This window comes from Musca domestica, unplaced genomic scaffold, assembly GCF_030504385.1.
Source record: "Musca domestica strain aabys unplaced genomic scaffold, Musca_domestica.polishedcontigs.V.1.1 4, whole genome shotgun sequence".
In the NCBI taxonomy this organism is placed as follows: domain Eukaryota; kingdom Metazoa; phylum Arthropoda; class Insecta; order Diptera; family Muscidae; genus Musca; species Musca domestica.
In genome coordinates this window covers 9,047,270-9,060,794 of record NW_026712328.1, presented here as the reverse complement: position 1 = coordinate 9,060,794, position 13,525 = coordinate 9,047,270, and the positions used below count along the sequence as shown (strand labels likewise).

The following is a 13,525-nucleotide window of genomic DNA, read 5'->3' as shown; positions in this document are numbered from 1 at the left end:
GACAATAAACAGAAAGGCAAAACAATAAAAGCACTGCAAAGTCATAGACTTTGGGATAAACAAACAACAAACCAAAACAAACATAGATTTGGTATTATTTTATACACTATTATACAAAGCATTATTTGAAACATAATATTATGACAATTTATTTTTAATAGTGGTTTCTATTATAGGTACTACTTCTATTGTAACTTACACCCCTGTTACTGAACTCGATTATGGCACGCTACTTTGTTCTGCGACAAACAAAATAGGAAGACAGAGGATACCATGTGTGTTTCACATTATAGCAGCAGGTACGTACAATATGCATACAATATAAGCAAGTAAAAAACAAGTAAAACCCAGATCCTCCACCATTTGGAATTACAACAAAATTCCCTCGAAAAATACCGCTTAAATAAAAACGTTATATGGGGCTATATGAAGACGTACTCCTGCATAAGTAAATATTTGTTATAGGCTGTTGTTTACTTTAGAATCGCATTAAGTATTGCTTTTAATTGGGAAATATATCCGTAATTATTCGTTAAAATGTACATGGGTAATAAACCACACCCACCTGTGCTAGCGCCTTTGACATTTTAACGAGCAATTAGTTGTACTAGTATAACGCAGTCATTCAGACAGACAAACCCCGCAAGATCGTTTGGAAGCACATATCGTTGTGCATAGAAAGACATTTTGTTGCCACAGGTTACCATCAAACCAAACTACGAATAAATAGTTAATTTATATTAAGAACAACTCTTGTGTCAAACGTCATAATTTTTCAATATTTATACCCTACACCACAAGGTGGTCAGGGTATTATGACTTTGTGCATTTGTTTGTAACAGGCAAAAGGAAACGAGATAGACCCATTGTTCCTTTTGATGATCTGCATAGAATCACATTCTGAGTCGATTTATGCATGTCCGTCTGTCTGTCCATGTATTTTTGTAAACAGAGTACAGGTCGCATTTATTGCCCGATCCAGATGAAAATTTGCATAGATCATTTGCTTGGCCCAAGGACGAACCCTATTGAAACTGGAGATAATCGGTCAAAATTTAGATATAGCTCCCATATATATCTTCGTCCGATTTGCCTTTTATTGTGCACCAAACGTGTAATATGGGCCCGAATAGTATGGAATTTTGCATATACATCCAAATTAGGCCTCAAAATAAGTATGCCAAATTTGATAGAAATCGGTTCAACAACAATATTTGGGGAAATATTTCAAATATAGCTCAGAAATGTCTTTGCCAAATTTTATCGAGATCGGTTCAGATTTGGATATAGCTCCCATATATAATTTCGTCCGATTTACCTTTTATTGTGCACCAAACGTCTAATATTTGTCCAAATGGGATGGGATTTGGCACTTACGAACGAAGCTAGTAGAGTCTAGAAGCTAGTATGTCAAATTTGGTGAAGATCGGTTCAGATATAGGTATAGCTCCCATATATATTTTTCATCCGATTTGTTATATTTGTTACCCACAGCCGTAATATGCACTCCGCAACAACGATATTCAGGGAAATATATCAAATACAGCTCAGAAATATCTTTGCCAAATTTTATCGAGATCGGTTTAGATTTGGATATAGCTCAAATATATATCTTTATCTGATTTCAAATTAATTTTGCACCAAATGGGCAATAAAAGTCCGAATTTAAAAGATACAAATCCTTCGTCATATTTAGTCCCTTGAACCTTAAATTATAATTATAATCATAGCGTGTATGATTGAATTCTCCCATAAAAACTTTTAATTGTTATGTGGAGCTCAACTAAATTAGCAAAGTGGTGTAGGGTATCATAAAGTCGGCCCCGCCCGACTTTAAGGCTTTCTTTACTGTTTTTTTTTTTAATTTTATTGAATGAAAGCAAAAAATGTAGGAAATAGCATCAAACAGATGTGTATCCGTAGATTTTGGTGGCAATTGTGCGCTGGAAATGGAGCGAGGAACCTCATTTTGTAACTATTCTTGGGGGACGCGTGCTGATTGCGATGGTGCTGAGTCCTGTTGGAATGCCCAAGGTCTGCCGCCAAAATGTTTGCGTGCCCAAGGCAATGTGCTCTTCAGAATATTTTCGCGATAATATTCGCCATTAATTCTGATGCTACGGTCGATTAATACGAGCGGAGGTCGGTTGTTATGGCGGCCCACACCATCACCATCGTCGGCGCTTGAGTTCTGGTGGCCAACCGAAGGTGCACGATAATTTTGTTTGTTTACAAACAGCTGAACAATGAATCTCTTTTCATCACAGAAAACCAAATTCGTCAGTTCACCATTTTCGGCCAAGTGAAGCAGCTTTTTAGCTTTTTATAGCCTCCACCATAGTATGGAGGGTATATTAAAATTGTCATTCAGTTTGTAACACCTCGTAATATACATTTTATACCCCACAAAGTATATGTATTCTTAATCAGCATAAAATTCTACGTCGGTTTATCAATGTCCGTCCGTCTGTTCGTCTGTGGAAATCACTCTAGCTTCCGAACGAAATGAAGTAAGTTAATAGGAATTTACTCAAATGCGTATTATGTCTACAGGACTTTGGTATTGAAAATGGGCCACGTCTTCGTATACCCCCATCTATCGGTACCCTCCGATATTCGGTATTTTGATGATTTTAGCGACATTATTTAACGGAATCGGAATTTGGTATTTGAAGTTCGTAATAAATACTACAGCCTAAGACAGAAAATGAGCCATGTGGGTCCACGTCTGCGTATAGCCCCCATATAACGGTACGCCCGATATTCGGTATTTGGATGATTTAGCGACATTGTTTACCGGAATTGTTTCAAATTTGGTATCTGAAGTTCGTAATGGATACTACAGCCTCAGACAGGAAATGGGCCATGCAGATCCACGTCTTCGTATAGCCCCCATATAACGGTACCCCCGATATTCGTTATTTGGATGATGTTAGCGACATTATTTACCGGAATTGTTTTAAATTTAGTATTTGAAGTTCGAAATGGATACTACAGCCTCAGACAGGAAATGGGCCATGCAGATCCACGTCTTCGTATAACCCCATATAACGGTACCCCCGATATTCTGTATTTTGATGATTTTAGCGACATTATTAACCGGCATTGTTTCAAATTTGATGTTTGAAGTTCGTAATGGATATCTGCCAAAGCAGCACACCCGTTTTGTTATAGGTCTTATACTACCATCACTAGGTACTCGTCATTTTGCACGCTCTCCCACAATTTTCGACCGAATGAGCTAATTGTAAAATAGTGGTTTACCGACATAGCCAAAAATGCCTTCAGCGAACTTTTCCAAGGGCCCAAACAAAATTAGGCTTTTTCAAGAAAACCTTCTATCATATCAATGCTTGTAGATTTTAAGTATTTTGATGCTTTGATATTATTTTTCAATGAAGTTAGTATTTTCATATTTCTGGTTCTTAGGGAATATAAAACACTACTTGTTATGGCCCTCAAATAGTGGTATACCTTGTAATATCAGGCACAGCACTAATATCAATTTCCAACCAAATGAGTAGCAATTTAGTTTCTTCTTGTATGAAAATTTGCCATGCAAAAGTAGAAGGCCACGTTTTTATACCCTCCACCTTGAAAAGGAGTTTATACTTACTTTGTCATTCCATTTGTAACATCTCTAAATATTCGTCGTAGACCCCATAAAGTATATATATTCACGATCAGCATAAAATTCTAAGTCGATGTATCCGCCTGTCTATCGGTTCATCTGTCTGTTGAAATCACGATATAGCACACATTATTAGACGCAGAGCTTCAAAATTTAGCAGAACAATTTGTATTGTGTCTAAGATGGTTGGTATTGAAAAATTTTGGTATAGCCGCCATATAACGGTACCTCCCGATAATAGGTCGTAATGGATTCTAGCTCCGGTGGCGAAATTTTTTTCGTTTATTTCTACGCCTCTTACACCCTCCCCTGCTGACCGAGGGGCACCACCCTATACGTAGAGTGTGCGCAGAAAAGAATTTCCGGACTAAGGCGAGTAAGCAATGATTTCACATCGGCTGCAGAAACTACGTCAGCTACTAAATAAATAACGAGAGCAGTTATATATATTACGTTTGCAGGACTTTTGTTATTGAAAATGGGCTATGTAGGTTCACGTCTTCATATAGCCCCCATATAACGGTACCCAACGATATTCGGTATTTTGATGATTTTAGCGACATTATTTAGCGGAATTGTTTCAAATTTCGCATTTCAAGCTCGCAACGAATACTAAATCCTATCACAGAAAATTGTTTCTGCAGATCCACGTTTTATAATCCCCATGGTACCTCCCTATATTCGGTATTTTGATGATTTTAGCTGCATTATAAACAGAAAAGTTTCGCTTTTGAATATTGCAATAGCTTATGACAAAAGTTGCCTATGCAGGCACGTCGTCGGATAGACCCTAATATACGGCTACATTCGTAATTTTTAAGATTTTAAGAGAATTTTTAACGGATTTCTTTTTTTTAAATTGTCATGTTTGTTCCAAATGGTGGAGGGTATTCAAAGTTCGGCCCGCCCGAACTTACAGCATTCTAACTTGTTATTATTCTTTTTATACCCTCCACCATACTATGGAGGGTATATTAATTTTGTCATTCCGTTTGTAACTCCTCGAAATACTCATTTCAGACCCAACAAAGTATATATATTTTTGATCAGTGTTAAATTCTAAGACGATTTAGCCATGTCCGTCTGTCTGTCTGTGTGTCTGTCTGTCTGCACACATGTATATTTTGCCAGTAGGCAGGTTAAGTTCGTAAATGGGCCATGTAAGTCCACGTCTTCGTGTAGCCCCCATATAACGGTACCCCCCGATATTCGGTATTTTGATGCTTTTAGCGACATTATTTACCGGGATTGTTTCAAATTTCGCATGTGAAGTTCGTAATGGATACTTCAGTCCATGCCAGAAAATTGTCTGTTCAGGTCCACGTCTTCGTATAGCCCCCATATAACGGTACCCCCTATATTCGGTATTTTGATGATTTTAGCTACATTATAGACGGATTTTTCTTCAAGTTTCGCATTTAAATATTGTAATAACTTATGACAAATTTGCGTATGCAGGTCCAAGTCGTCGTATAAGCATTCGGTATTTTTAAGATTTTAACAGAATTTTTAACGGATTTTATTTTTTGGAAATTGCCAAATTTGTACCAAATGGTGGAGGGTATTAAAAGTTCGGCCCGGCCGAACTTACATCTTTTTTACTTGTTGTTAATTCATTTCCCTACAGCTAACTTCATTAAGGGCTACATACTAATTTAATACAAATAATACGCCTATGGAATTCATAATGTAAGTATATTAACTTCTAACTTATTTAATTTAAAATAATAATTCAATTTAATGACCAATAAAAAACAATTTAATTATAAAATAAAAATTATGTAAACGCCGCTCCAACAACATCAATCAGGTATTGGTATAAAAAACGTCACCACACATTTTCTTAAATATTAAGACCTATATCGTGGTTGCAAACAACAAAACAATTTACCCATCTTATAAAACGATGAAAATTTTATCCTCTCAATCATGAGGTATACTACTAAACAAAATAACTAGCAATGAATTTAAATTTCAAATTAAACCCCATATCACTGAAAAATGTTGCAATGCTTATTACACTCTAGTAAGCGATAGTTGTGATATTCCCATTCAGCGTCGAATATAAAATTTATTTGATTCAGTGACCAAAGTAAAGAAGAATCAGTTTTATTATTATTATAATTTAATCTAATTTTTTTCGGTTAGGCAATGAGGAACATATGAATATATTCATAAACAAGATCAATGGCGCGACTTTCCGATTTTTTCTACACGAAATTTGAGGTTAATCTTAAACGCTATATATTATCCGATTGCCGTCCAAAATGCCAGGCTTCTGCGTACCCTATAAATCTATCCCCAATCCGCGTCCATTGGACTTAACTTCTGACCTGTAGAGCCAATATTTTGGACCAATTAAACTCACAATACCCTAACACGTAGTCTTTTAGGGTAAAAAAACTTGAAACACTGTCATAGAATTGGTGTTTTTCGTTTACATTCATTGTCTATTGAAATACATAAACCAAAAACACAATATTGCCATCTTCCCCTATATCTGAAACTCTTTTTTTATACTCTCCACCATACTATGGAGGGTATATTAACTTTGTCATTCCGTTTGTAACTCCTCGAAATACTCATGTCAGACCCAACAAAGTATATATATATATTTGATCAGCGTAAAATTCTAAATCGATTTAGCGATGTCCGTCTTTCTGTTGTAATCACAAAGCTATGGAAGGATTTTTGTCCTCGGTAATGTAAGTTCGTCAATTCTCGGAAATGCTCATAGGCATTAAGCTAGCAGCAGGTTTTAAACGCTATATAAAAATCAGAAATCTTACCGGCAACGATTGTGACGCCGACACAAATTTCGTAATTTATGTTAATAATGGATACTACAGCCTATTGCGGGTCCACTTCTTCGTATAACCATTTAACGGTACCTCCCAATATTAAGTATTTTGAAGTTATTATTATTCACCGAAATTGCTTCAAATTTCATATTGTAAATTCGTATAGAGTGATAAAAGTATGACATTGCTCTTTGAAAATCGTAATTGCTAATGGCAATGACAAAAATTGCCTATGCAGGTCAACAGCTCGGCCGGGCCGATCTTTGAATACCCTCCACCATTTGGAACGAATTGGGAAATTTTCAAAAAATAAAATCCGTTAAAATTCTGTTAAAATCTTAAAAATACCGAATATAGCCGTTATATTGAGGTCTATACGACGTGGATCTACATAGGCATTGATTGTTATAAGCCATTACCATATTATAAACGGTGAATATTGTAGCATCGTCAAAATACCGTATATAGGGAGGTACCATTATATCGGAGCTATACGAATACTTGGACCTGCATAGAAAATTTTCTGTCACAGGCTGTAGCATCCATTATGAACTTCAAATACGAGATCCCCAACAATTTTGGTGAGTATTGTACCCAAAATCGTCAAAATACCGAAAGTAGGGAGGTATTGGGTATGGGGCCGATACGAAGCCCTGAACCTGCATAGAAAATTTTGTGTCACAGACTCTAGTCCCAATTACGAACTCTAAATACTAAATTTGAAACTACTCCGGTGAATAAATACCGAATATTGGGAGGTACAGTTATATGTGGCCTATACGAAGACGTGGACCTGTACAGACAACTTTCTGTAATAGGATTCCGATACGAAATTTAAAATAAATCCGGTGAATAATGTCGCTAAAATCATCAAAATACCGAATATCGGGAGGTACCGTTATATGGGGGATACATGAAAACGTGGACCTACATGGCCCATTTACGAACTTAACCTGCCTACTGGAAAAATAAACATGTGTGCAAAACTTTAGCCTTCTATCTCAATTCGTTCGAAAGAGCGTGATTACAACAGACAGACGGACATCGCTAAATCGTTTTAGAATTTTACGCTGATCAAGAATATATATATACTTTGTTGGGTCTGACATGAGTATTTCGATGGTGGAGGGTATAAAAAAGGAATTTTAGATATTGGGGAAGATGGCAATATTCCGATACCAAATTTAAAACAAATCCGGTGATTAATGTCACAGAAATCATCAAAATACCGAATATCGGGAGGTACCGTTATATGGGGGCTATACGAAGACGTGGACCTGCACAGACAATTTTCTGTCATAGGCTATAGTATCCATTACGAACTTCAAATACCAAATTTGAGACAATTCCGGTGAATAATGTCGCTAAAATCATCAAAATACCGAATATCGGGAGGTACCGTTATATGGGGGATACATGAAAACGTGGACCTACATGGCCCATTTACGAACTTAACCTGCCTACTGGAAAAATAAACATGTGTGCAAAACTTTAGCCTTCTATCTCAATTCGTTCGAAAGAGCGTGATTACAACAGACAGACAGACATCGCTAAATCGATTTAGAATTTTACGCTGATCAAGAATATATATATACTTTGTTGGGTCTGACATGAGTATTTCGATGGCGGAGGGTATAAAAAAGGAATTTTAGATATTGGGGAAGATGGCAATATACCGATACCAAATTTAAAACAAATCCGGTGATTAATGTCACAGAAATCATCAAAATACCGAATATCGGGAGGAACCGTTATATGGGGGCTATACGAAGACGTGGACCTGCACAGACAATTTTCTGTCATAGGCTATAGTATCCATTACGAACTTCAAATACCAAATTTGAGACAATTCCGGTGAATAATGTCGCTAAAATCATCAAAATACCGAATATCGGGAGGTACCATTATATGGGGGATACATGAAAACGTGGACCTACATGGCCCATTTATGAACTTAACCTGCCTACTGGAAAAATAAACATGTGTGCAAAACTTTAGCCATCTATTTCAATTCGTTCGAAAGAGCGTGATTACAAAAGACAGACGGACAGACAGACCGACAGACAGACGGACATCGCTAAATCGATTTAGAATTATACGCTGATCAAGAATATATATATATATATATATTTTGTTGGGTCTGACATGAGTATTTCGATGGTAGAGGGTATAAAAAAGGAATTTCAGATATTGGGGAAGATGGCAATATTGTGTTTTTGGTTTATGTATTTCAATAGACACAAATTCTATGTCAGTGTTTCAAATTTACCTACCCTAAAAGACTACGTGTTAGGGTATTGTGAGTTTAATTGGTCCAAAATATTGGTCCTGTACCCACAAAGTTACGTATGGGTCTTCCTATCTCTACAGGTCAGAAGTTAAGTCCAATGGGCGCGGATTGGGAATAGATTTTAAGGCTACGCAGAAGCCTGGCATTTTGGACGGCAATCGGATAATATATAGCGTTTAAGATTAACCTCAACTTTCGTGTAGAAAAAATCGGAAAGTCGTGCCATTGATCTTGTCTATGAATATATTCATATGTTCCTCATTGCCCAACCGAAAAAATTAGATTAAATTATAATAATAATAAAACTGATTCTTCTTTACTCTGGTCACTGAATCAAATAAATTTTTATATTCGACGCTAAATGGGAATATCACAACTATCGCTTACTGGAGTGTAAAAAGCATTGCAACATTTTCCAGTGAAATGGGCTTTAATTTGAAATTTAAATTCGTTGCTAGTTATTTTGTTTAGTAGTATACCTCATGATTGAGAGGATAAAATTTTCACCACGATATAGGCCTTAATATTTAAGAAAATGTGGGGTGACTTTTTTTTATACCAATACCTGATTGATGTTTGTTGGAGCAGCGTTTACATAATTTTTATTTTATAATTAAATTGTTTTTTATTGGTCATTAAATAATTTTTATTGAATTATTATTTTAAATTAAATAAGTTAGAAGTTAATATACGTATATTATGAATTCCATAGGCGTATTATTTGTATTAAAATAGTATGTAGCCCTTAATAAAGTTAGCTGTAGGGAAATGAATTAGCCAAAAGAATAACAAAAAGAACAAGTTACAAAGCTATAAGTTCGGCCGGGCCGAATTTTGAATACCCTCCACCATTTGGAACGAATTTAGAAATTTTCAAAAAATATAATCCGTTAAAAATTCTGTTAAACTCTTAAAAATGCCGAATAAAGCTGTTAGATTGGGTTCTATAAGAATACAGCCATTTGGCATTGTTTGTCATAAGCCGTTACCATATTCAAATTCGAAACTTGACTTAATCCGTGAATAATGTAGCTAAAATCATTAAAATACCGTATATAGGGAGGTATCGTTACATCGGAGCTATACGAAGACCTGGACCTGCAAAGAAATTTTCTGTCATAGGCTGTAGCATCTATTACGATCTTCAAATACGACATCTCAAACAATTTCGGTGAGTATTGTACCTAAAATCGTCAAAATACCGAATATAGGAAGGTACTGACATATGGGGCCTATACGAAGACCTGAACCAGCATAGACAATTTTCTGTCATAGTCTGTAGCATGCATTACGAAGTTTAAATACGACATGTCAAACAATTTCGGTGAATAATGTCGCTAAAATCATCAAAATACCGAATATCGGGAGGTACCGTTATATGGGGGATACATGAAAACGTAGACCTATATGGCCCATTTACGAACTTAACCTGTCTACTGGAAAAATAAACATGTGTGCAAAACTTTAGCCTTTTATCTCAATTCTGACTACGTGTTAGGGTATTGTGAGTTTAATTGGTCCAAAATATTGGTCCTGTACCCACAAAGTTACGTATGGATCTTCCTATCTCTACAGGTCAGAAGTTAAGTCCAATGGGCGCGGATTGGGAATAGATTTTAAGGCTACGCAGAAGCCTGGCATTTTGGACGGCAATCGGATAATATATAGCGTTTAAGATTAACCTCAACTTTCGTGTAGAAAAAATCGGAAAGTCGTGCCATTGATCTTGTCTATGAATATATTCATATGTTCCTCATTGCCCAACCGAAAAAAATTAGATTAAATTATAATAATAATAAAACTGATTCTTCTTTACTCTGGTCACTGAATCAAATAAATTTTTATATTCGACGCTAAATGGGAATATCACAACTATCGCTTACTGGAGTGTAAAAAGCATTGCAACATTTTCCAGTGAAATGGGCTTTAATTTGAAATTTAAATTCGTTGCTAGTTATTTTGTTTAGTAGTATACCTCATGATTGAGAGGATAAAATTTTCACCACGATATAGGTCTTAATATTTAAGAAAATGTGGGGTGATTTTTTTTTTTATATCAATATGATGTTTGTTGGAGCAGCGTTTACATAATTTTTATTTTATAATTAAATTGTTTTTTATTGGTCATTAAATAATTTTTATTGAATTATTATTTTAAATTAAATAAGTTAGAAGTTAATATACGTATATTATGAATTCCATAGGCGTATTATTTGTATTAATATAGTATGTAGCCCTTAATAAAGTTAGCTGTAGGGAAATGAATTAGCCAAAAGAATAACAAAAAGAACAAGTTACAAAGCTATAAGTTCGGCCGGGCCGAATTTTGAATACCCTCCACCATTTGGAACGAATTTAGAAATTTTCAAAAAATATAATCCGTTAAAAATTCTTTTAAACTCTTAAAAATGCCGAATAAAGCTGTTAGATTGGGTTCTATAAGAATACAGCCATTGGGCATTGTTTGTCATAAGCCGTTACCATATTCAAATTCGAAACTTGACTTAATCCGTGAATAATGTAGCTAAAATCATTAAAATACCGTATATAGGGAGGTATCGTTACATCGGAGCTATACGAAGACCTGGACCTGCAAAGAAATTTTCTGTCATAGGCTGTAGCATCTATTACGATCTTCAAATACGACATCTCAAACAATTTCGGTGAGTATTGTACCTAAAATCGTCAAAATACCGAATATAGGAAGGTACTGACATATGGGGCCTATACGAAGACCTGAACCAGCATAGACAATTTTCTGTCATAGGCTGTAGCATGCATTACGAAGTTTAAATACGACATGTCAAACAATTTCGGTGAATAATGTCGCTAAAATCATCAAAATACCGAATATCGGGAGGTACCGTTATATGGGGATACATGAAAACGTGGACCTATATGGCCCATTTACGAACTTAACCTGCCTACTGGAAAAATAAACATGTGTGCAAAACTTTAGCCTTCTATCTCAATTCGTTCGAAAGAGCGTGATTACAACAGACAGACGGACAGACAGACGGATATCGCTAAATCGATTTAGACCTGGACCCGCATAGACAATTTTCTGTCACAGACTGTAGATCCCATTACGAATTCTAGAAACGTAATTTGAAACAATTCCGGTGAACAATGACGACAAAATCATCAAAATACCGAATATCGGAAGGTGCCGTTATATAGGGGCTATACGAAGACGTGGACCTGCACAGTAAATTTTCTGTCTTAGGCTGTAATATCCATTTGGAACTGCAAATATCAAATTTGAAAGAATGCCGGTGAATAATGTCGCTAAAATCATCAAAATACCGAATATCGGGAGGTACCGTTATATGGGGGCTATATTGGGGCCATTTGGAACAAATATGACAATTTAAAATAAAATGAAATCCCTTAAAAATTCTGTGAAAATCTTAAAAATACCGAATGTAGCCTATCCGACGACGTGGACCTGCATAGGCAAGTTTTGTCATAAGCTTTTACAATATTCGAATGCGAAACTTGAAAAACATTATGTTTATAATGCAGCTAAAATCATCAAAATACCGAATATAGGGAGGTACCATGGGGATTATAAAACGTGGTTGTGCACAGACAATTTTCTGACATAGGCTGTATTATTCATTGCGAACTTCAAATGCAATATTTGAAATAATTCCGGTAAATACTGTCGCTAAAATAATCAAAAAGCCGAATATCGGGGGTACCGTTATATGGGGGTTATACGAAGACGTGGACGTGGTTGAGACAAATCCGATGAATAATGTCGCTAACATCATTAAAATACCGCATATCGGGAGGTACTGTTGTATGGTGGCTATACGAAAACGTGAACCTACATGGCTCATTTTCTGTCTTAGGCTGTGGTATCCATTGCGAACTTCAAATACGAATTTGAAACAATTCCGGTAAATAATGTCGCTAAATCATCCAAATACCGAATATCGGGGGTACCGTTATATGGGGGCTATACGCAGACGTGGACCCACATGGCTCATTTTCTTTCTTAGGCTGTAGTATTCATTACGAATTTCAAGTACCAAATTTGAAAAAATTCCGGTAAATAATGTCGCTAAAATCATCAAAATACCGAATATCGGAGGATACCGTTAGATGGGAGCTATACGAAGACGTTTGCCATTTTCAATACCAAAAGTCCTGCAGACATAATACACATTTCAAAAAATTCCTATCAACTTACTTCATTTTGTTCGGAAGCTAGAGTGATTTCCATAGACGGACAGACGGACGGACATCGCTAAATCGACATAGAATTCTATGCTGATCAAGAATATATATACTTTGTGGGGTCTAATATGTATATTACGAGGTGGGGGAATGGCTTGCAACACTTCATATGCACACATTTTTATACCCTCCACCATATTATGGAGGCTATATTAACTTTGTCATTCCGTTTGTAACACCTCGAAATATACATTTTAAGCACCACAAAGTATATATTCTTGATCAGCATAAAATTATATGTCGATTTAACAATGTCCGTCTGTCTGTGGAAATCATTCTTGCTTCCGAACGAAATGAAGTAATGCAGGACTTTTGGTATTGAAAATGGGCCATGTAGGTCCACATCTTCGTACAGCCCCATATAGCGGTACATACCGACATTCGGAATTTTGATGATTTTGGTGACATTTTTTACCGAAATTGTTTCCAAATTGGTATTTGGATACGACAGCCTAAAAAAGAATATGGGCCATGTAGGTCCACGTCTTCGTATAGCCCCATATAACGGTACATACCGATATTCGGTATTTTGATGATTTTAGCGACATTATTTACCGG

At 35.9% G+C, this 13,525-nt stretch overlaps 1 protein-coding gene across 4 annotated transcripts in view; it reads left to right on the top strand.

The window, feature by feature from the left end:
• Positions 1-13,525, top strand: part of LOC101896953 (hemicentin-1) — a 1,222,160-nt gene that overhangs the window by 886,062 nt on the left and 322,573 nt on the right. For all 4 annotated transcript variants that reach the window (XM_059126810.1, XM_059126809.1, XM_059126813.1 and 1 more), the window contains exon 11: positions 177-299. In XM_059126810.1, the coding sequence (XP_058982793.1) occupies positions 177-299 (123 nt within the window). The remainder of the gene's footprint in view (positions 1-176; positions 300-13,525) is intronic.